The following is a 25,492-nucleotide window of genomic DNA, read 5'->3' on the forward strand; positions in this document are numbered from 1 at the left end:
TTCTAGTGGAAGGGGAATAAAAGGAAATAGTTAGAAAGACTCATCAGTTTTAGAGTCAATTAGGTCCTACAACTTCTAAAAGACAAAATTTCTTTCCCCTCCCTTTTTAACAACTATATTTTATGTTTTCAGTCTTTGCAAATTCAGACTTCAATCATATTAAATTGATTTTTAAACTGGTTTGGGTTTTTAAGTGCACTGTGGAAATTATACATCTTTAATAAAAATGGTTTTTCCCAAGAACTAGAACTGGGACCAAAATTTAAAACACAGATAGGTTGTTATGTTGCTCTGAGTGCTTCCAAGTCTTTGAATTTTGATTGCTTATCCAAGCAAAAAAGAAAGTAGTTCTCTTTGGGTAAAATATTGCACGAAACATTTTCATTATACAAAGTGCTGTTTACACAATCAAAAAGTAACTAGGTTTTTTTAAAAAAAACTTTCCAATAATTACCAGAACCATATGCAAATACAGGTTTGTTTTCTTTTCTTTTGCTTTATGCGAAGGACGTATTCCAGATGTTTGCTAACTAAATTATGTTTTAAATGTGTAAAGGTGACTTGCCATGACAAACCTTGAGACTCCTCGTCCAATGAATGCTTTTGAAATGTGGATAACTACGGCCTAGTTTATCTGTTTTGTAAAGGGGAGCTCTTGTCATTGCAGCTGTCTTAAGGAGAAGCACATTTGTGTAACATGCCCTTGTACCTCCTAAAAAAGTTCTGGTCTCACAGCAACCCAATCTTATCGTGAGGACCTAATCCCATCAGTAGGGGTCTTTGTTTCATTGACCCCATCCTGGAATTTTAGTTTGAGGAAATCTTCAAAATATCTTCATGAGATCTCTGAAATAAAGCTCAGGTACAACTCATGTCTAGGTTTGCCCTAATGGAAATAACGAGGTCCCTAGCTCCCCAAAGAACATTTGATGTACAATATGGTTATAGAGCGTGGTATAGCCATTATTTCTCACACACCCTTTCCTAAAAATGCCTAAGATGCAAAGGATTCATGAGCAGGTACAGAAACACATAAAGCATTCAACTAATCCATGACTTTCCCAGGAAGGTAAACATATGTTGGGGGTGCTGCCAGGCAAGCTACCCCCTTCCTATGGACCTGCAAGGTCTGAGTAATCTGCTGAATTGCTAAGGCCCAGGTCTGTCCTGTCCCCATTCCCCTATAGCTTTTGCCCATCAGCACCAGGCTGATTTAACTGGTGATCATCTTCTCCAGAATCTTCCTTGAGGAAGAAAGTAGGTGCTAGATATTCCAACTCAGGAATTCTTGGAGGGGGCAGTTTTTTCAACAAGATTCTCTTCAAATTGTCTTCCCTCTCTCCACTCTGCTTAGTATCTTGTAACCTGTCAGCATTCTGGGTCCTTTCAGCAAGGTGCTGCCTCCCTGGAGCCCTTCCAGTGCCTCCAACCTTATGCCTTGATGCCCACCAGGCTGATTGGGGGAGCTCATCAAATTGATCCAAGGCTCTCGGTGGAAGTCCTATCTAAAATCCACCTACCACAAAAAGCCCTGTTGATTATCTCTAATATTCCTGCATATGTCTTTTTTTGTACATAGTTATTTGCATGTTGTTTTCCATTGTCCCTGATCCTGGAGAGTAAGGACTTCTTTGTTTCTTTGTTTATTTTCTTTTGCCTTTCTTTATATCCTTTTGTGATTAACTCAGTGCCTGGCCCATAACAGGTGCTTAATGAATGCTTTTTGACTGACTGAGTATTAGGGCAAGTCAGGAAGATCTATGAAGAGCCTTGAGTTTTTAAACTAAAAGAGCACTACAGATGCCACTCTTCTTGTGAGAAAGAGATAACACTATAGTCAAAACTTCACCAGAGACCAGAAGCTGGAAGCATAAAGCTCAACTGCCATATGCCCAGTGGATCTGGGCCTTGCTGTGGCAACTGCTTCGTGTGACCCTGGCAAGTCTTTTAAACTCTCTCAGCTTCAGTTTCTTCATTTGCAAAATGGAATTAATGATAACATCTATTTCATAAGGTTCTTGTGAGGCTCAATTAAGATAATTTATGTAAAGTGCTTTGCAAAACTTAAAATGTTATATAAATGTTAGCTAATGTTATTCCTTCCCCATTCATACTGATGAACCTCCTGGACCAGAAATATGCAGCAACTTTAGTTCACATTAATTCCCCCATAGGTTAATAGGGACTATTTTAGAGTTCCTGAGGGAACATGGAGAAAATGAAAGAAGGTGACCGAGAGGTTCATAAAAGAGTACTTAACCAACCAGAAATATAACAGAATGCTCTTTCCGCTGGTGTCAGCTCTTAGAGTATCTAGGGATTTTGAAAAGGGTGGGTGAGGAATGGGAAGAAAAAACAGGCAATTTCTTTCACTTTTTAATAGTTAAAACACCATTTCCAACTCTTGAAGATCAATGCTGACCCTTGAGAATATCTGACCTAGTTGAGTCATATGAAATGCCTTGGGGAACTAGAATTCAAATATCAGCATAGTATTGGAAAAAGATACAGCCAATTCAATCAGTTGGTGAAATATTTACCTCAAATTCCCACAAAGTTATGGACGAATTCATAGACAGCCATTTCATTCTCAATTTCATTGATTCCAACTGCAGTGAAGAGAGCTTCACACTCTCAGGGCATCGGCTTCAAATTCAAATGCTCAATAAAAGATAACGTTCCTTGGACATAGATAAACAGTTTTTGATCATTTCTGCTTCCAGTGCATTTCTCTCTTATTGATTTCCACACATTTGCAGCACCTAGAAAATCTGATTTGGCTTTACTTATTTACTATGGAGAATAATGTTTATCATTTTTTCTGGATCATGTATTTTCCCTTATATATCATAGAAGCAACTGTACCTGGAGCTGTATTATCTAACTGGCCTAGCCCTGGGTTGTCCAGCTCAGCCTTGGCCTGTGGAAGTCCTGGAGGTGGCTCTGTCTGGGTGGCTCCTCTTTTTCCCTCTCATAGTGCCTTTTCCATAACTCTCACTGCCTGCAAGGTGGGGGGTGGGGCTCCCTCTCGCCAGCTATTTTGGTTTCTCCAAAGCCCATTACTTCTAACTTAATTGCTTATCATTCATCCAATATTTATTTCCTAGGAACTTCTGAAGTTTTTGGCTTTTTTTACTTTCAACTTATAAAAATTCTAATTTACCCTACTCTCCCCCATCCCATTTTGCCTCCCTCCTCTTTGATTTCTGTCTCTCTTCTTTCTTTGTTTCTTTGTCTTTCTTTCCTTTTACTCCTTTCTCCCTTATTCGATCATGATGTGAAACTGAAGTTTATTTGTGTTATGTATTGTAGTTGTGTGGGCCAGGGCTGTGCTCTAACCAGGGCTGATTACTAATGTATACATGTGAGCATGTATACATCAGAAATAAGAAATCCCTATAAATCAGGGCTCAATTAACTGTTTTGTTGATTGTCTTGACTTAAGGAATTGTTGATAATGCAAGATAAATTTAAAATGTTCACATGTTGCTCTATAAACATTGCTTGAACTCAGTAGAAAAGTAATAGAAAACAGGGAATGATGTCATCATCACACTGGAGGCCTGGTGACTGAAGGCTTGTAATGATGATGATGATGATAACTGGTATTTATTTACACAACATTTTAAGGTACTTTACATCTATTATTTCATTTGAGCCTCATAACACCCCTGGTATAAAGTGACTTAATCAATCTTTCTTCAGTTAATGTATACTGATTTGGGACTGCTTAGTCAATTCAATTTAATTCCACAAGCATTTATTAAATGCCTATATGTACTTACACTCTGTTAGGAGCTGCAGATAAAATGACAAAATAACACCTGCTCTCAAGGCACTTATATTTTATTACATTGGGGTAGGAATAACTATTTTTTTAAACTTACCTTCCAAATAGCTACTACAACAAATGTTGCTTTTTCACTTGTATATGGCCAGTGAGTTTTTCTGGTGGGTCAGCAGGACTTGATGGGATAAAGGGGCTCCCCTATTCCTGTGTTATAGATAAGCAGGAGCTGTTTTTTGCCCCTATCTATATCCTCAGTGTCTGGCACCTAGGCATTTAATAAATACAAGTTGATTGATTGAAGTAATGGCTAATTGAATTTTCCCCTTATCTTGCAGTTCTACCGTGGTTAGTCTTTATTGATTTATCTTGGACAAATTTATTATTTAATATATTTTCTTTCCAAATAAGTGGGAAGAGAAGAGAATAAGCACTTATATAGCACCTACTACCTACAGTCACTGTGCTAAGTACTTTTTTTTTTTGAACAAATACAATCTACAACGCTCGGCATGACCTCCCAAATCCTCGACAATTTGGAGTCAAGTTGCCATTTTAGACTGTCCTCTTCTGGCATTCTTTGCTTTAGCCAAACTCTAGTTCTCACGGTTCCTTGAAGATATCCTGTGCTTTCCTGATTCCACGTTCAGTGTTTTTCCTGGCAAACACCCCTGTACTTTTTACATAGGAGCCTTCCTTCCCTTTTTCAATCAGTTCATTTCTACAAGTGAATGCCTTGCCCCCTGGTCCTATATCTGATCATGCCTTGCCAAACCCTATCATTGAATTACTTCCAACCATCTACCACCTTTATTCCTAGTCACGTGCTGATGAATAGGCTGGAGAAAGTCATGACACCATGTTAATTGGGTCCACTACAAATTTATGTTATACGATCTAAACTGGGACCTCACTACAAGAAGACAACCCTTTTGGATGGACTTCCCTAATACCTTCACTGTCTCACTCACCAAATCAGCTACTTCATACTTTTCCAGGCCTTCTCAAGCCTGCCATTGCACCTCCTCTCTTTCTCTTTCAGTGGAGCACTTTGCCTCATAATTCACTGAAAAAAATTACGACCATCCCATGAGGGCTCTCTCTTCTTCCTCCCCACTTCATATCACTCAGAGATCTTCCTTGACCATTTCCTCCTTCGCTCTTGTCCCTTATGAAGAGGTGACTCTTGTCTTTGCCAAGCTAAACCCCTCCACATACACACACGATCCCATTATCATTATTATATCCTTTTCATAGTCTAACCCTATCATTATGTCTCTGTTGCCTGAAATGGACCATTGAAGGATGACCTACTTTCAGGTGAAAATGGAAGGAATGTTTAGGGGATGAGTCAGGGAGGGGAATTGGTAGAATTAGGGCTGGGGGGAAGAAAGCTTCAGAGAGGCAGGGTGATATCTGAAAGCAGTGCCGGCACAAAACCATGGTTACCTAGGCATGGATGACAGGAACGAGAGACATCTCAGACATTATCTAGTCCAATCTCCTCATTTTACTGTTGAAGGAACTGAGGCTCTGAGGTAGAGTGACTTGCCCAAGGGCACAGAGATAAAAAGTAACAAAACCAGAATTCATAGCCCTGTCTTCTGACTCTAAAATCCATGTAGCTTCTACTAACTCATGCTACTTCTAGCCCTGGTTCTAATTATCCTTATGGCTTCAGTTCTCATGAAAAGTTTGTCAGTACCCAGACTGGTGGTGTCAAACTCAAGAAGAAACAGTGGGCACTAAACCATACATAAGGATCCCTGTGGGTCAGATGTTGACTTAGAAAACCACATATTGACATTATCTACATTTTGTTGTATTTTTATTTGGTTAAATATTTCTCAATTACATTTTAATTTGCTTTTGGCTACACTCCATGGACTAACTTGTTTGGTCTCTGATCCAGACCACTAACTTGTTCTTTTAAGTTCTAGTTACTCAGAAACCATTCTGTCACGCTTAAGTATTTTTTTTTGTAAAGGGGAATAAAATGTAATATTAATTTGGGGAAGTGGGGGGGGGAATTACATAATTTTGTATTTACTTCTTAATTATTTAATTAATTAATTATTTATAGAGTGATAAGAGAATTGGATCAATGATATTTTAAAGGAAAGTTTTAAAAAACACATTATGTCATTATTTCAAAATATCATTAGCATTTTATTAAACTTTGAGATCATTTTCAACTAATGGAGATCCCGAGAAATTGGAGCTAACTCATAGACTAGGGTTTCAGTTAAAGTGACATCATAATCTCCCCAAAGATGCAATTGGGAGACTAATGTTGTTCTGTAAAGAAAAGTCAGGTCATTCTGAGTTTGTTCTCAGTAACATAATTTTGTTAAAATTCAAGTCATTTCCTCTAGAAAGAGACACCATATTCTTCCCCTGCCCTCTTTCAAACTCAGAGGTTTTGTCAGACAAAGCAACCTTTTTATTTTACCTTTAAAGGCATTTGGAAAATAACAGAAACAATGCATACAATGACCACTATATTTCATTTGTCGTTCTGTTGTTCAAGTCAGTCATGTCAAACTCTTCATGACCCCACGGATCTTTTTCCGTGGGGTTTTCTTGGCAAAGATACTGGAGTGTGTTGGGGTCTATGGGGTGCTGGGAATCCCGAAATTCAAATGCAAAGATATGGGTCCAGCTTCGAATGAATTCGACTCAAGCCTTCTTTCAGTCAGAGATAAAGTTTATTAAAACACCTATTGAGGTGGGCAAGGTTTTAAGAATCTATGCACTGTGGTGCTTGTATTAACAAACAAGGGCCAGACTATTAAGGAATCTGAGCCATTTAATGGAGGCAAGATGGACCTTTTATACAGAAGACTGTGGGAAGATCTGGATGTGACCTAGGAGTGGCCAAGTAGTCTGGGGTGACTGGGAGGTAATAGAGAAGGACCCGAAAGGGCTGAGTGCCCCAGGTGAATGCTAGGGACCTGGGCCATATGGAAGGGGTCTAGATGGAATTGAGGAGTGATGATCTAGGATGGGGCCAGTGCAGACAATGAGGGCCACACTGAAAGGGCAGTTGAAAGATTTAACAGGGAAGTGCCAGGTGCCCCAGGCAAACACCAGGGACCTGGCCCATGTGGAAAAGTCCAGGGCCGTTTAGGGGTCCATCATTAGTCCCTCATCAGAGTGGTTTGCCATTTCCTTCTCCAGTGACCTTCTTTCAGAACCCTCTAATATGACCTGTCCATTGGATAACTCTACATGGCATACCTCATAGTTTCATGGAGTTACGCAAGGGCCCCTATGCCATGACAAAGTAGTGATCCAGGACGGGTTATATTTCATACCTAATAGCAAAGTTTTAAAAATCAGGCTTCAATTTGACTTGACAAATATTTATTAAGCCCCTACTGTGTGCAAGACACTGGAGATAGAAAGACAAAAATGAAACTATGCCTGGTCTTTAAAAGCTTACATTTGACTGGAAATATACAATATTCATTCATCCAATTAAGATTTATATTTTTATTAAGCACCAATTGTGCCAGGCACTGGGCTGGGCTGGAAATGTAAGGGGGAAAAATAGAACAGTTCCTGCCCTCATAAAGCTTACATTCTATTGAGGAGTACACAACATGTACGCAGAAAAGTAAATGCAAGATAATTTGAAGAAGAGAGAACTAACAACTGGGGAAATTAAGAAAGGCTACTTTTAAGAGCAAGTATCTGAGCTATGCTTTGAGGGAATCTAGGGATTCTATACATTGGAGCTGAGGAGGGATCATAGAGGGGCATTGATTTAGAGCTGGATGGGAATTTAGAGATCATAGATCGTAATTCCCTCATTTTATAGATGAATACATCAAGGTCCAGAGAAATCAAGTAGCTCGCCCAAGGTCACACACAGAGCAAATGAAAGAGCTGGAGAACAAACTCAAGTCCCATTCCATATCAAAAGTTTTTCTCCCTGCTCCAAACTTCGTGGGACCCAGACAGTATACAAAGGCAAGCAGATAGGATGGGGTGGGGAAATGGCCTCGAGGCCACGTGGCCTTGAGGCTGCAGATTCCCCACCCCTGGTCTATGCTTTGTCCTAGAGAGACTTATGAGGGTATGTCTATGAGGAGGCCAGTTTGTCTTTCCACCTGCCCCCTCTCTTGACCACCCATTGTTTACTTAGCTTTCTTGGACTCTAAGTGAATCTCTGTGGAGGGGCTCATCCAGGTCACTTGTGGGGGATTCCCAGAATGCAAGTAGGCATTTAAAAGGATGAACCATTAAAAGGATGCACCTTCTGTGATGTAACAGTATACCTCTCCTACTCAACTCCTACTCAGGATCAAGGGTGGCCTCCAAAAAAGCAATTTAGCACTCTTATCTGAAGGTTCCCCAAGCTCAGTTCCCTGTTTGTTCACGTGGTTCTTTCTCAGTTATCTGCATAGGCAAAAGTAGGAAAACTCATAAAAGCTTTGTAAACCTTAAAATGCTCTACAAATGCGAGGTATTATTGTGCCCCTGAATTCTAGGCTTTTCCCGCTAGTTCTTAAGCAATCTCACTTTGTCCAGCACATACTATTGAAAGTTATGTTGTCTCAGGTCTGTTCCCAGATCTGCTTGTCAGTCAGTGCTGGGGAGAGTGTCACCAAGTCCTCTGATATTTGTCATGTAGTCAATTCACCCCCTACCTGTCTTTACCTGGAAATTGTCATGTGCTTGCTACCTTGGGGAGGAACTGAGATGGAAGGGCTGATGTGGACCTATCTGAACTGTCTTTATCTCATTAAGAAAGTTACCAATAGGGGCAGCTAGGTGGAGCAGTAGAAAGAGCACCGGCCCTGGATTCAGGAGGACCTGAGTTCAAATCCAGCCTCAGACAGATAACACTTCCTAGCTGTGTGACCCTGGGCAAGTCACTTAACCCCATTGCCTAAAACAACAAAAACCAAAAAAACCCCACCACAAAACAAAAGAAAGTAACCAATAAAAACTGACCCCACCTTGAAGCCACCACTGATCTCCAGTGATGTGTTGCTATCTTGATCTACTTTTAATAAACTCTTTTTAATTCTCTTTGTCCTGAGTTTTGCCTCACTAATCAGGACAAAAACCAAAATAAAGAATTTTCCTAAAAAAAAATTTTTTTTCCTTTCAACAATATAAACAGTTCAAATGCACAATTAAAATCTACCACTACTACTACTACTACTACTACTACTACTACTACTACTACTACTACTAGCTAACACTTATATAGTGCTTTAAAGTTTGCAAAACACTTTTTTAAATTTTATCTCATTTGATCCTCAAATACAACCTTGTGAAGCAGGTACTATTATTATCCTTATTCTATAGATGAGGAAACTGAGGTTAAGTGACTTGCTCAGGGTCACATAGCTAGTAAGTGTGTGAGGCAAGATTTGAACTCAGATCTTCCTGACTCTAGGTCTAATACCTTCTTCATAGGGGTATTGTGAGGATTAAATGAGATAATGTATATAAGCCTTGAAATACTATTTAAATATTGTTATTGTTGTTACTGTTAATAGTATGAGTATCATAATCTGGGGAAAATTTGAAGTTCAAACTATATGTATTTGAAGCAAGTCACACAACTTCTTTTTTAGCCTATAACATTCTTAAGTAATCACTTTCTGGAGTTCCTTGTCATGATCTTCTGTATTCTCATCTTTGAAATATGTTTGGATTGGTTAATTCTTCTTCGGCACTGTGCCTGTAATTAAAATATCTGTCATCACGTAATCATGGGTGAATGCTAGGGTCACATTACTCAGCGGTCATGTCTGTTGGAGAATTCTCTCAACCTTTTGGGGGAGGCATACGAGTTAGTTGGTTGAATGTGGGTCAAAGATAGGAGGCCAAATTAAAAGTAAAGAGATTTATTAGCATATTGAGGAATCTTCTTTTTCTGATAGCAAGTTCAGATCCCTGGGGTACAGATTTGGTTTTTATAACTTTTCAATCCCACCTAGAGAACACACCCAATCCACAGCAATTTAGGATAAAAAGTAAAGCATTTCACAGGAATGGGAGAGGTAAAGGGAAAAAAAGGGATAAACCAAGGGGGAAAGGGGAAGTGTATTTGGAATGCAAGTTGCAGGATTTAGTATCAGAGCAAGAAAACCTTCCCTGTTCACCTACAAGAGACAAGGGGAAAAGATCAAATGCTATTTACAATTGTGAAAGCAATCTTTTTGGAAAAAAACTGCAAGGTCTCTTAATTTCTTATCCAAGGATCTGCAAAGACTTGTTGCAACAGCAGACGAGACCATTTGCTTTATCATGTCCTTACATGGGAGTTGGGAACTTTCCAATATTAGGCCACCAGGTGGGGGGGGGCGGATTTCTACACTGTTAATCCATCAAGCTGCAGAAAAATGATGATGGTTCCTATTTTCTTCCCACATTTCCACCTGTGATACTTCTTAAGAAGCAGCATTAAATCTGGATTACTTCTATCTCTGTGTTCATTAGAATTTTGCTTTCTGGCAGTTTCCTTAAAAAATCAGTATTTTTTACTTGACAGTCAGTGATAGTCTTTTTTTTCACTCCCTTGCATATTACAGTAAGGCAGTTCATTGTACAGCAAAATAGGAACCTTAGTCCAATGAGGCTTATGGCAGTGAGTGTAAAATTGAAAATTGATTTTAATTCTATTTTTAAGATTTAGGCACGCTGGCATAGGTTAAAACTTTTCCATGCCTTGTGAGTCTTAACTCTTTACCCTAGTAACTTCACCCCTCACCTGTATTCCAGGGTGTATATGGAGTGTTTGAGGAGGACTAGCACCTCTGGTGTGAGAGCTTGCTGAACCCTTTTCAGGACTGCTCATCCACCTTTGGTGTCCACCTGGCACTCACCTCTCACCTGTGGCTCCGAGAAGCTGCAGCATGTGCAGTGGCCACACCTTGGCAAACCATATTAGCAGACAGGCTAAACCAGATAATTAACAGGACTCAAACCTGTTGGTGAGTTAGGGGGTGTCTACCCCAAGCATGTGAAGAATTTCCCCAGAGGAATGGGCAGATGAGAACAATTTGTTCCAACGGCCATGAAGGTGGCTAAAGCAGGCATTGTGGAGTGCTTAGAGCCTGGTCAGGCACAGTAGAAGCCAAGGTCATCCACTGAATCCCAGGCCGTCACCAGTCACCTTGACTTTTGTCTTGCCAATGACTCTGGAAGAGAAAGTGAAGCTGATAACTTTGTGCAATTCTGGCCTCACTTAAGTCCAATTCAAGACATCACCTCATGAGGCCATTGGTCCTCTTCAGAACAGAAGGGCAAACAACAACATCCAGAAAAATTTGCCTAAAGGTCAAGGTTTTTTCTTTACCTAAGTCTTTTACTCGGGTAGCTTCTGGTCATTTGAGTCTCAATTCTATTATGTTAGTTTGTATCTCTACCCTAGTATTGTCCACCTTTGTATCTTTACCCACCACCCATTTAACCATTCTAGATGATTCAACCAAATCTGCTGCAGAGTCCTCCCACTGTATGCAGCCTAAGCCTATTTCCTAAAGATTACTCCCATCTCCAAATGAGGAAGTAATGGGGAAGAGCTGAGGTGACTCTTACCCCACCTCCTCACTAAAATGTCTACCAATCAGGATTGTCTTGCCTTTGCCAGGGGAGGTCCAAATGATGGATTGTCAGGCCAAACAGAAGGAAGCTACACCTATGCTTAAAAGACCCTATCAGCCCTCACTCAGGGTCTTTGTTTGACTAAGAAAGGCCATTGACCCAATTTATCAATCATTCTGACCTAACTAATAAACTGAACCTGCTTAGAACTTCACCTCTCGGTTTACACTAATTTTCAAATATTATAGTGAGGAAACAAAAATATGTGGTTAACAAATCATTCAAGAACCAAAGCATTCTCTTACAGACTATGTAGCAAACATCAGTCAATCATATCATAATAAATCAAAATGGAAATAAAAGAAAGTAAGCTTCAATGAAACCTCTTAGCAAAAATTGAGTCATAATGAGAAAAAAAAAATCAACCTTTAGCCATGAAGCTTCTGGAGTTATTGTTTTGAACAGCAGTATGTTTTTGGCAAAAATATCCATACTTAAAAGAAGGACCTAGATTTCAAGAGTAACATTTTTTCACATTATTGCTATTAATTTTACAAGGAACTAGGACAAGGATGACTAGGATTTAAACTTTCAGTTTTGTCTTAAATCTGGCCCCTAGGTACTTTTCCAAAAGAGGCAGGGCATAATAAGAGACAATGGACAATAAATATAACTATATAATTAGGAGAACAAAAAGGAACAGGGGAAGCATCTTAATGTCTATTTAGGTGGCAGGTATCTTGTTTCATTGTCTGGGGTTTAGATGTCTATTTCTGAAGTAGTCTGTTTCAGGGAAACATTTTTCTTTGTAATTATGTTCTATAATGTCAGCAAACTTTTCAGTTTGGTCTGCTTCAATGACATGGGCCTTTCCACCTTGTTTCTAGGGTAGATTTGCAAAGGTGTTTCCTTCCAGTAGTTCTTGCCAGGTTTCAAGTCATGCATTGCCCCTCACAGTGGTTCCCTAGGTAATGCTGCTCAAATCTGCTAGTGATAAGACTTAGTACTTTTCACAAGTCTTAAATACTGTGGAGCTATCACCATCTATTTCTAGTCAGAACTTTAGAGCACTACACTAGGAGTGGGACCTAGCTCTGCTACCAACTCATTTCTAAAATATATAGAGAACTGAGTCAAATTTATAAGAATACAAGTCATTTCCCAATCGATATGATCAAATGATATGAACAGGTAGTTTTCAGAGGAAGAAATTAAAGCTATCTATAGTCATATAAAAATGCTCTAAATCACTATTGATTAGATAAATGAAAATAAAAAATCACACTTATCAGATTGGCTAATACGATAAAACAGAACATTGATAAATGTTGGAGAAGATGTGGGGAAATTGGAACGCTAATGCATTGTTGGTGGAGTTGTGAACTGATCCAACCATTTTGGAGAGCAATTTGGAACTATGCCCAAAGGGCTATAAACTGTGCATACCCTATGACCCAGCAACATCTCTTCTAGGGCTGTATTCCAAAGAGATCACAAAAATGGGAAAAGGACCTATACATACAAAAATATTTATAGCAGCTCTTTTTGTGGTGGCAAAGAACTGGAAATTGAGGAGGTGCTCATCAATTGGGGAATGGCTGAACAAGCTGTGGTATATGAATGTAATGGAATACTATTGTACTATAAGAAGTGATGAGCAGGTGGACTTCAGAAAAACCTCGAAAGACTTATATGAACTGATGCTGAGTGAAAAGAACAGAACCAGGAAAACATTATACACAGTAACAGCCACACTGTGTGATGACTGACTTTGATAGACTTGGCTCTTCGCAGTAATGTAAGGATCTAAGAGAATTCCAAAAGACTCACAATGGAAAATGCCATCCACATCCAGAGAAAGAACTGCGGAGTTGGAAAGCAGATGGAAGCATACTATTTGCTCTCCTTTTCCTTTGTTGTTTTGTTTTATTGCTTCATTCTTGTGGTTCCTCTCATTAGTTCTAATTTTTCTTTACATCATGACTAATAGGAAAATATGCTTAATATGAATGTAAAAGTAGAGCCTATATCAGACTGCACACTGTCTTGAGGGAGAGGAGGAAAGGGAGAGGGAGAAAATTTAAAACTCAAAATCTTATGGAAATGAATGTTGAAAACTAAAAATAAACAAACTAATCTAAAAAAAAGAAAATTTTTATTTCAAAAGAAAATGATAATATCTGCTTGTAATTCTTTGTATTTAAAGTGCATTTGCACAAAGAGGAAAATTATAATAAAAATTATTTGAAAAATTCTTGCATCAGTTGATGCAATTGATGAGCCTGATCCTTCTAGGGTTAAAACTAAGTTCAGAGTAATTTTTTACTCATTTGCACTAAGACAGCTGTAAATGCTACTTTTAGTAGAAAGGCTATGATTTATACCTAATGATGGTACACTGGAAAATCATGACCTTTGATGTCAGAGGGCCTGTATTAAAATCCTGCTTCTCTCTACCTTGGGCAAGTCACTCAACTTTTCTAGGACTCAGTTACCCTGTCTGTAAAATGAAGGGCATGTATCATCTGACCTCTTCTATCTCTATTCTCTAAAGGCAGACAACCCAAAAGACTGAAGATACTAACTGTAATGAGTTTGGAGTAGGAGAAAATAAATTTGCTTTTCCTAATTAGTTATTTGTAGCTCATTCAATAGCTAGTGGCTATAAGTAGGTCAATGCAGCCTGGATCCTCTCCAAATTAAGTGTAATTAAGCTTGAAATTTATAATGTTCTATTATCTTTACACTCTGGGCTTTAAAAAAAAACTAAAAAAAAAAGACCTCTTTCATTTTTAATACATTATTTCCAGACTTTTCTGTTATTTCTTTCTTTCCTCCCTCATTTACAGACAATATATCATGAGGCCCATTCTAGGCCTGTCTGTCCTATTGAAATATGAGTACTCACTCCTTTCTTGTTTAGATGCATATCAGGGCTATAGTTAGCTATAAGACTAATAGCAAACAATCACAGAATCTCAGAGCTATATGGGAGCTTGGAGGTTTTCTAGTGTAATTCATATCTGAATAGGAATCTCCTATACAAGGCCCTTTGCAATTAAATCATCAAATTCTACAAGGTCAGACCATGAGGTTTTCCTAAAAGAGTATCTACTCTTCTCCTTTATATTGCTTCTTCTTAAAATTAAATCCACTGTGTGTAGTTAAAGCAAAACTGGCTGATCATAGAAGCAGTAGAAAAAGCTCTGAACTTGGAATCATGAAACCTGAGTCTCAATCCTAGCAACCACTTCCTAACTGTATAAGATGAACGGATTGGAGTAGATGTCCACTAAGGTCCCTTCCAGCTCTAAATCTATGGTCCTATGAACCACATCATGCTGTTTATGAGGATCTATGCCTCCCCTCCTCCCCCCCCAAATCAGTTTAATGATTAGTATTTCAGCATCTGTTTAATTGAAAAGCAAAATTTTGCCCATTAGGGCAAGCAGTTCAAGATCATAGAGCTTTCTAAGACATAGACCACCCACTCCCTACTATCACCATGTGAAAATCTACTTAATATTGGAATGAGTCTTAAGGCATAGCTGTTCTGACTGGTGATTAGAGGGTAAATACTTCAAAAATGCACCAGCTTTCCATAACTAGACTGACCTCAAAATTTCACCAAACCCTGACTGGACCATAAGGCAGATGCTCCTTCCTCCTGCTCTCTACTTCATGCTCAGGGACTGATAGTCACAAGGGTTTCAATATATGTAATGTAATATGACATATAATTTATAAGGATAAATCCCATATAATCAGGGATCTACAATCATAAAATAATATCAGATTTGGGGTTAGATTTCATTTTCTCTAGAATCATCATATTTGTTCCAGTGTAGGTCACAAACCAAGATGTTGATCATCAACAGGGCAGCTATTTGACGTCTTTTTAAAAATCAGAATCTCAGCTCACTTCACCGAAGGTCCAAGTTCCATGAAAACAATTCTTCACCTATTCTTTTCACTCTAAATCCAACCATGGGCTGGGCTTTAAAAAACAGGTAGGAATTCAGCAGAAATAGGGACCAACATATTAAAGGCATGGAGGTAGAGGAGTATGCAGGGAGGGTTCAAGGGACAAAGAGTAGTCCATTTTGACTGTGTGATAGACAGTATAGGGGACAGTGATAGGAGAACAGTCCAGAAAGATGGAGTTGCACCAGGTATACCTTGAGGATCAGGCAAAGAAGTTCAGAACTTTACCTGAAAGGCAACAGGAAGCCCCTGGAGAATTTTGAGCAGAGAGAGATGACTTAGGACATAGATTTGGTGCTGGAAGGAAACTTAGAGGCCATCTAATTCAACTTTCTAATTTTTTAGGTGAGGAATCCAGGGAGGTTAAGTGATTTGCCCAAAGTCATATAGGTAAGTAAGTATCAGATTCAAGATTTTAAACTTTGTTTCTCTGACTTGAGTCAAGGCTCTTTCCACTATATCTCACTGCCTCCCAGGAACAGTTATTAGGAGAATATTGCAATAGCTGAGTCAGGTGATAATGAGACTTTGTACTAGGATGGTGGCAGTGGGGCTTAAAAAGAGGGGATAGATATGAAAGGATTAAAAGGTAGAACTGATAGGACTCAGGAACTGATTGGCTCTGAGATGGAAAAGAGAGAGAAAAGTCAAAGATAATCCTATTTGCTTTATTTTTTAGCCAATTAGGTAAAACTAGAAATTTAATGGGTTTGAGAGAAGATAGGGGACAATCACAGACAGAGGTCCTACGCCAGTGGTTCCCAAATGTTTTCACGCATGGCACCATCTTCTTTGCCATGAGTATTTATAGCACACTGAATGTGTAAGTTGTCAGCATTATTATGGAAGAGTTGGTATGACAAGCCAGTGCAGTTGCATTGCAATATGAGTGGCCATCTTTGTTGAGTTTTTTGTGAGTTCAGGGCATGAACAGTTCTGAGGTTAATATATTTGTGTAACAGACAAATTTTGTTTGCTTTACAAATATACTTACCTTACTTATAAACTAGGTAAATATGTACTGGGCAAAATTATTTACATATTTACTTTTATCTGCAATAATGGAACATCCAAAATTTCATGGTACCCTCTAGTAAAATTCACAGCCCATTAAAGTACCATGGTATAGCTTTTGAGGGCCACTACCCCAAATTAGTTTCCTCTTCTCATGTGTAAATCTGGCACTATCTCCGTCCTTCAAAAGTAGAAAGCAGGGGTAGCTAAGTGGTGCAGTGGATAGAGCACCAGCCCTGGAGTCAGGAGGCGCTGAGTTCAAATCCAGCCTCAGACACATAACAGACAATCACTAGCTGTGTGACTCTGGGCAAGTCATTTAACCCCAAGTGCCTCATCAAAAACAAACAAAAGCAGAAAGCAAAGCCCCATTACTATATATGTACCAGGGGATTTTGAAATATTCACCCTGAGTTTTAAGACAAGACTTCACTCCTCAACTAGCTCCTTGGGGAAGAGCCTTCTGCAATGTAGGTTATTTTAATGCTGATTTTCAGCAGAAATTCTTCTCCAGGAGAATGGACCTGCTCACAGGGAGGATGCCAGTATTGACTGCCCCTTCAAAAAAATTACCCCAAGTTATGAAAACAAGCTGCTTCTCCTTGAAGAAATCTGTTTTCGGCCTCTTCCTTGTGAACTGGTCTCCTAAATAGGCTGACCAACATGAGATGCAACCAGGCAATGACTGTTGAGTCAAAGATACAACAACCACCATCAGGGCAACCAAGACTTTTGATTCAAGATCCCACTATCAGTAGGGTCCTGGGTTGGACTTTCTTTTCCAGTAGTGGTCTTAAGATGTCTGAACCATCCTTACTCTATCATATGGTCCTCCAATGACTTCGAGAGCCCCTTGGGAAAGGCAATACGGCATAGTTGGCAGAGCACTAGCGTCAGAGTCAGAAGATTGGATTTTGAATGTCTTCTCTGATGCTTGTTAGCTGTGTGATTTTCAAGGCAAGTCAACATGCGCTTATTAAGCATCTATTGTGTCAGGTACTGGGCTAAACACTGGGGATACAAAGAGAGAGGCAAAAGAGCAGTCTCTTTCAAAAAAATCATAGTGTAATGGGGAGAGAACAAATAATTATGTATGAATAAGATATGCATACATATATAATGTGTGTGTGTGTGTGTGTGTGTGTGTGTGTGTGTGTGTGTGTGTGTATTATTGGAGATAACCTTAGAAGAAAGGCTTCTTGCAGAATTTTGGAATTTGGGGGGAAAATTCAATTCAATTTAGTCCTATTAAAAAACATACGTTAAACACCAATTATGTGTATAGCAAAAGCCTGTTACTGTTTGGCCCCTGTCCATTTTTACAGAGCAGTTGGTGGGGAGACTGTGTAAGTAGCTAAGTAATAATGATAAAACAACAAATGCTTCAGGAATATGTAGGCAGATGAAGTGAGGCCTTTAGAAAAAAAAGCCATTGGATATAAACAGCATTTTCAGGAAAGCAGTGGGTATGGAAGTCAAATTTAAGGGGCTGAGGAATTTGGTGGATGGTGAGACAGGTTCAATTTTAGGAGTTTAGATGTGAAGGAGAGAAGAGAAATAGGAAGATAGATGAATGGGCTGGCAGGGTCAAAGTAATAGCATTTTTGGAGTGGGGAGACCTGGGCATGTGTGTAGGAAGAGAGGAAGGAGCAATGGAGAAGGATATAATATAGTGAGAAACTTTTTGCCTTGGGAGTTGGATTGCAAGTGAGAAAAACTGGAGTGATAAAAAAGTTGAATTTGGGAAGCCAGGTAGTATAGTCATGGATAGAGTATTGGTCTTGGAGTCAGGAAGTCCTGAATTCCAATCCTACCTCAGATAATTAACTAGCTATGTGACCTAGGCAAGCCATTTAACTTTTCTTAGTTTTCATTTCTTCATCTGTAAAAGGGGGGGACAACAATAGCACCTAGCTCCCAGGGTTATTGTGAAGATCAAATGATATAATATGTGCAAAACACTTTGCAAACCTTAAAGTGCTATGGAAATGCTAGCTATTATTATCTGGAGTCAGGACACCTGAGTTTGAATCGCTATGTTGACATAACTACCATAGGCAAAGCATTCATCCTCTAAACTTTGGTTTCATAAGTAAGGTGGGGATAAATATTGTACTATTTATCTCAAGAGGCTGTTTTGAAGGACGCACAAGAGATAACCTTCAATGTCATAGAAATGTGTTTATTATTGTTATTGTTATTACTCTCATTACAATAATCTTAAGGTTTTCAGTCTCCCCACATATAAAATGAGGTTGTTGAAAATGCTTTCACTATCTATATCCCAGGGCTATTGTGAAAATTAAATTACATATGTAAAATGCTTATAACTATAAAGCATTCTATAAATTGAGATTATATATCATAATATTTCATATCATATTTATGGGGGTAGTGTGGTATCTCTATCACCTAGCATAATTCTTGGCACACATTGAGAACTAAAAAATATTTACTATCATATGTCATCATGTGTGTAGAGAATGCTCAGTGAAGAAATTCCCTTTAGCAATGTGAATCTGTAATTGTTCCTATAACTAACAGTCTTAAGGTCATTCAGTCAGTATATGTCAGTGGGGCTTGAACCCAACGCTTCTTTACTCCAAGGCAGGTTCTTTATCACCATGTTGCCTTTTGTCACATATTTCTAATTAAAACAATCCAAAAGATCCCTGATTTTATCAGTATGGGCACTTCCTCCAAAAGTTTCATGATATACAAAGACTGGATTAATTAATTAAATGAGATCATATTTGTAAAGCACTTAGCACACTGCCTGGCACATGGTAGGCATTATACAAATGCTTATTCCCTTTCTTTCCCCTTCTCTAATCACTTAGTAACCAAACCTCTAGAGACAAGTTTCCCCATAATCAGCCAGGCTTGTTCTGTGGTGACAGTCAGAGTCTGTTGCCAGCCCTGTATTCAACACCCTTTCAGCAAAGCATGATTATGCCTGGAATGCTCTGCCCCTTCACCTCCAACTGGCTTCTGTTAGGTTGAGACGAACCTACATGGAGACAGTCTTTGAAATAACAGGGAGTTTATGGAAAGAGGAAAATAGGGGCGTCCAAAGAATATTCATGTACATAGGTAGTTTGTGGAAGAGACTACAAGATAAATCCACAACAATGGGTTTTTTTTTAAAATACAGATAACAGAGCAATAAATTCTATAGATATTATCTAAACAACTTGTGCACACCACCACTATTTCTTAGAACTTATTTTAATACAACCATTTCTTAGAACTTATCTCAATACAACCATTTCCCACAGCCATCATCCCATTATTTCTTCACTGCTAAATTTATCGTGACCTAGGGGCATCAATAATGTTGACATAACATTAACAGAACAATCTGTTTACTTTGATTCCAGTATGTGCACCTGTCCTTGGAAGGAGCTGGGGAATTATAGAAGACTACTCCCTAAAACTATGCTATGTTACAATTTAACCCTCACTTATCCTTACACTTTCTGCAAGATTCAGCTCAGATCCCACCTTCTACATGAAGCCTTAACCAGTCCCTCCACTTGTTAATGCCTTCCTCCTTTAGATTACCTTCATTTATTCTGTACATATCTTACAGGTATCTAGTTGTTTACATGTTGCCTCCTTGATTAGAATGTACCTTCCTCTAAGGCAAGGACTGTTTTCTTCCCTTTCCTTTTTATCTTCAATGCTTACCACGGTGCCTGGGACACAGTAATTATTTAATAAATGCTTGTTGACTGACTGACTTTAACCAGGGTCTAATATCTACTAAGTGGCTGAGGTAGTATTTGAAATCAGGTCTTCCTCATGCCAAGTCCATTGCTCCAGCTATTGGGCTAACTAGCTGCCTAACCCTAAGTAAGAGGTACCCAAGGAAGACTCATTGAATGAATTTATTTAGTGACCAGAATAACAACTGGCTTTTCAAGTGATCTCAACTCCGGAACGATCTAACATTGTCTTCAGCATATTCTTCTATATCAATGGGTAATTTCTTTCTTAGTGGTAGAATAAAATATGCTTGCCCTGGTGCAAGCATAGGAAATGTAGAATTGATGTATTTCTGAAAAGCCTCACGGGTTTCCAGTAGCTCCTCCTCCAGGAAGTCCTTCCATTGGGTCATGTTCTCCAGACGCTCAGTCTTCTCCTGCAGCTTGTCTTCAGTGAGGGTCAGCTTTTTGTAAACTTTCCTTATGGCAGCCTTATGAAACTTCTCCGTCTCCTTAAGCACTTGGTTAACTTCTTCTTCCTTCTCTTTTTGGCTGAGGTTAAAAGCGATGCTCATCTGGTATTTCGTGGCTCCGGTGACTTCTTTTATACTTTTTTCAAGAGTCTTGTGAGAGAGAATCCCAACTTCCAGGATTTTCTCCTCATTCTTCCTAAAAATAATGACACAGGTTTGGACCATTAGGAGGTTATCAATTAATCGATAACCAACTCATTCATCAATGATGAACAAGCCTCCTCTATGGATTCAGTGCCTCCTCTATGCCAAGCAGAGGGCTAGGTGCTGGGACTACAAATACAAAGAGTGAAGTGATTCCCTACTTACAGTCTAGTGGGTGAGGCAACAATGTAAATGATTATAGAATAAATATTAAAAAAATAAATACAAGATGAAAGAATGGTATGACATAGCAGGGAGCCAGCCTCAAAACCAGGACCTGAGTTCGAGTATTAACTCTAACACATATTAACTTGTGTGACGCACTCTAGCAAGTCACTTAAACATTTCTGTGATCTGGACAACTTTCTAAAATCGGGTCAGCAAACTACCTCCCAGGGTCAAATCTGGCCCATCTACTTGTTTGTTTTAAAGCTGTGAACTGTGAATAGTTCCTAGACTTTTAAATACAATAAAACTTTATTCAAAAAATGTAAAAGCCATTCTTAACTTGCAATGGTTTTGGCCTTTGAGCCAGTAGTCTGCTAACCTCTGCTCTAAGTGGCAGAGAAGGTGCCAATTTGCAATGACAGGGGGAGTTCCCTCACCTGAGGAACCCAATGAAATGACAGGTTCAGTCCCTATACCTATCCTAATTACAAGGTAGTTAGGGAGGGAGGGCATTTATAGTTGAGAGAGAACCTGAAATCCTTCCTGTAGAAGAAGGTGGTGTTTGAGTTGTACAACTATCCAATCTCTCAATTCCTAAATCTCTTGAAATCCCATGACTCTACTCCTTCACTCCACCGCAACTATGAATAAGAACAGTCACTCCCTGGATCTCACTATTATTCACCACATTATCTTGGTGATCATTTCTGATGGAACACTTAAGGAAACCTCAACAAAAAAGTCTTTTATCATTTACTTAGAAGTGTTTTGGATAGGAAAAAAATAGGATTTTTGCCTGGGGATTTTGAAGACTACCTCATCTGCTTATTCAGTAATTCAGTAGCTATTTGTTGTTCTTCAGCTCTGACTTCTTCGATTGCCTGGAGCTTTTCATCATGGCACTCCTTCAGGATCTTCTGGATTCTATGGACCATGCGCTGTTCAGCAGCCCTGTTTTCTCTCCTCATTTCCTCTTCCATGATCTCTCTCATCTCTTGCTTAGTGAGTTTCACTCTTTCCTTAAGCAACATTAAAACAGGATTTAAATAGTGGATGATGCTAAATTATACCTTCAAATTATATAAATGAATATAGGGACAACACCATGTCCAGATGCTATTGCCGAGGGGGAAGCTGCAATGTTTCCCATGGTAAAGCACTGGTAACATTGGTACTGAGATAGTACTTTTAGGTTTATAAGACATTTTTATACACTTTATATCCTTTTTGTTGCTGTTGTTCATTTGCTTTTTGGTGAGGCAATTGGGGTTAAGTGACTTGCCCACAGTCACACAGCTAATAAATGTCAAGTGTCTGAATCTGGATTTGAACTCAGGTCCTCCTGACTCCACTGCACCACCTCGCTGCCTCACTTTATATACTTTTTATATACTTTATGGCATCTTAAAGTGCCAAGCACTCCATGATTGGGAAGGGTATGGTACAGTGGAATAAACACTGGATTTGGTGTCAGAGGACTTTTGTCTGAATTCTAGCTCCGCCACCTACTGCCTGTATCACTTTGGGTAATTAATTCACTTCACTTCTTGGGGCCTCAGCCCCACCATTTGTGAAATAGCGGGGACTGGACTAGATGACTTCTAAAGTCCCTCTAATTCTAGATCTGTGATCCTATAAATGAAGCTCTAGATAACAGATTTTTTCTTGGGGCTTGCAGCCCTCCTGGTGACTCCATAATACTTGCTTGCAATTGTTTCTTTTGATTGGGACCCTCTTATTACCTCATTGACCTTGGGTAGGATACTTAGCCTCCCCGGACCTCAGCTGACTCATCTGTAAAGTGAAGAGGTTGGAATAAGTGATCTCAGAAGTCCCTTTTAATTGTAACTCTATGATCCTGTATGTATTATACATTTCCCAGCCCTGTTAAAAAAAAAAAACAACACAAAAACAAAAGCATACTGTGTTCTAACAAACCTTTCTTGGAGAGTTAGAATCAGTCTTATAAATATATTTCATGTTTATAATTATGAATTGCATATAAGCATTATCACATAATTATGAATTGTATCATAAATACAATAAGAGCCAAACATCCTATCATTTACCCCTCCAATAAGAGGCTTCAGAAGACTGTGAATTTTGAGTTCTTGGAAATACTTTTTAGAATTTTTTTTTGTTTCCATCCCTTCCTCCTTCTTCTTCCCCCACTCTTTTCAGTCATCTGTTAGTTCTTTTACCTGTTTCTTTTTACCAAGCTATTGACTCTCTTATATAATTTTCTTGCATCATTCTCAATTCTTTTTCCAATTTTTTCTCTATCTCTCATTTGATTTTTAAAATTCTTTTTGAGCTCTACCAGGAATTCTTGTTGGGTTTATGTTCCCTTTTTTTCTTTGAAGCTTTGTTTGTAGCTGTTTTGACATTGTTGTCTTTGTTCATGTCATGATCTTCCCTGTCACCATAGTCACTTTTTATGGTCAGGTTATTTTTTGTTGTCGTCGTTTGCTCATTTTTCCAAGCCTATTTCTTGGCTTTTAACTTTATGTTAAAGTTGGGCTCTGCTCCTAAAGTGGCAGAGCTATACCAAGCTTCAAGTTTTTCATGCTGCTGTTTTCAAAGCAAGTTCTGAGGGTCTGTGAGTTTTTGGTTGTCCCAAGGTGAGGTGTGGTCACTGCTCTCCTTCTTGGCTTGTGCTCCAGTCTTTACCCAGAAAAGGACCTTGTTCCCCTGTAGCCCCAAGTGCTAGCCCTCCTCTTGGCCCTGGAACTCTGACTTGGGCCCCTGTTCTCCTGTGGCTGCAAGCACTAGTGCTCCTTTCTTGTAACTGACCAGGTTCCATTTCCTTGTATGTGGCCACAAGCACTCTTCTTTGCCCTGGAACTGTGACCAGAGCTTTTTCTCCCAGTGGCCCCAAGTGCTAGTGCTCCTCTTCATCCTGGAACTGCAATGCAGAACTGCTTATGGACAATGCAATAGGGTCCTGAACCCAGTACTGGCAAAGGATAACCCTTAATCTCTTTCCGACCAGTTGTCTTACCATCTGTGGGCTGAAAGCCCCCAAAGCTGCTGCCACCACTGTTGCAGCACCTCCAAGGCCTGCTGGAGGTTTTTGCAGTGGTGTGCACTGTGCTCCAGGCTGAACCCCACCTCAGTGCCACAGACCTTTCCTGCTGACCTCCTAAGTTGTCTTGGACTGGAAAAATGTCTCACCTTGCCCTTTTATTGGCTCTGCTGCTCAAGAATTCAATTTAAGGCAGTAGTTTAAAGCTTTTTGGAGGGGAATATTGAAAGAGTTCATCTGAGCTCTTGCCTCTACTCTGCCATCTTGGCTCCACCCAATTCCCTTATTGGTGAATGAAATTGTCAACTGCAGTCTTTCTCCTCACTTCTAATTGACTGCTTCTGATCAACTTTGGGCTTAGACACCCGAACACCTAGGTAGTATTAAGAGTAAATAGCTCTTAGAAAGAGTTTGAGGGATTCTCCTCTGTGTAAAGCGTCTCCTTTACCATGTGGAGTTAGTGATATCTCTTTTGACTGTTCACTGGGCTTGTGTTGCAAATAGGTGAGACTTCTATACTGCACAGATCCAGACAGATGGTGTTCCTACAACACATCTATATTTATTTAGTGCTTCAGGTAAGTTAAATGATTTGTCAATAGTCTACCCTGGTTACGCCAGTGTCACATAGTAGAAAGAGCACTAGATTTGGAACAAAAAAAACATGGATTTGAATCTTAGCTTTGCAATTTACTACTTGTGTGACCATGGGAAAATCTGGGCCTCAGTTTCCTCATCTGTAAAATGAGGGGGTTGGATTAGATGGTCTCTGAGATCCCTTCCAATTCTAGTTCTATAATCCAATATGATAAAATTCAAAACTTTTTTCCCCCTAGGCTCATACCCCATTGGCACTGGGAGAAGAACAGCATACCCCTATCTTCTCTATCACTGTTATCTCCACTACTTATTTAGAAGCAAGTCAATGGGGAGAAGGAGAGAGATTGGAGTCAGGGTGAAGGTGCTATGGTTATATAATTGATGGGACTTCCCTTCTAGTACTCACCTCAAGCCCCACTGTGGGGCCCCAGGCTATGATTCTTTTCACTTTTTTCTATCAGCAAGCCTAGGGTTTGAGTCAGTAGTGTCTCATGCTGGCTCCTGTCACTTACCATCTCTTTTATAGTCTATCTATCAGTTACCAAAAGCAGAATTACCTAGCCACAGCATGGAAAGGATACCCATCAAAGATACAGCATTGACTCAGCTTCGCTGTGCCTATGAGGGACATGCTGATCTGCCAGTCAGAAGCCTAAAGGAAGAGTCAGGTGGTTCCTAATGCCTCGCATTTTTAATACCTAGGTTACTAGGAAGTTATCAATCAATAGCTTAAGCCTTAATTTTCTGAGGCAATTAAGTCTTGAGGATGGTTTCAATACTTTTTAAAGAAAAACTAGTTTACCCTGTGTGGTATGAGGTTCAAGGAAAAGCTAACTCAGTCTCTATGGTGGGCCCTAGGAAATACTGCTTTTACCACAGAGGAAGAAACAGGTGATTGTATAGAGATCTTATCAATTAATGACACTGGGTGGATGAGGGCAAGTGAAGTATTTATGTAACA

At 39.3% G+C, this 25,492-nt stretch overlaps 1 protein-coding gene across 1 annotated transcript in view; it reads right to left on the bottom strand.

Annotated features, from left to right (window-relative positions):
- Positions 1 to 20,228: 20,228 nt before the first annotated feature.
- CUNH6orf163 (chromosome unknown C6orf163 homolog) overlaps positions 20,229 to 25,492 on the bottom strand; it is a 29,879-nt gene continuing 24,615 nt past the window's right edge. The window contains exons 4-5 of the mRNA XM_020976315.2: positions 21,723 to 21,925; positions 20,229 to 20,730 (exon numbers count right to left, since the gene is read on the bottom strand). Coding sequence (XP_020831974.1) covers positions 20,286 to 20,730; positions 21,723 to 21,925 — 648 coding nt within the window. The 3' untranslated portion in view covers positions 20,229 to 20,285. The remainder of the gene's footprint in view (positions 20,731 to 21,722; positions 21,926 to 25,492) is intronic.

The sequence above is a fragment of the Phascolarctos cinereus genome, unplaced genomic scaffold, assembly GCF_003287225.1.
Source record: "Phascolarctos cinereus isolate Bilbo 61053 unplaced genomic scaffold, phaCin_HiC Scaffold_5;HRSCAF=322, whole genome shotgun sequence".
Lineage (NCBI taxonomy): Eukaryota > Metazoa > Chordata > Mammalia > Diprotodontia > Phascolarctidae > Phascolarctos > Phascolarctos cinereus.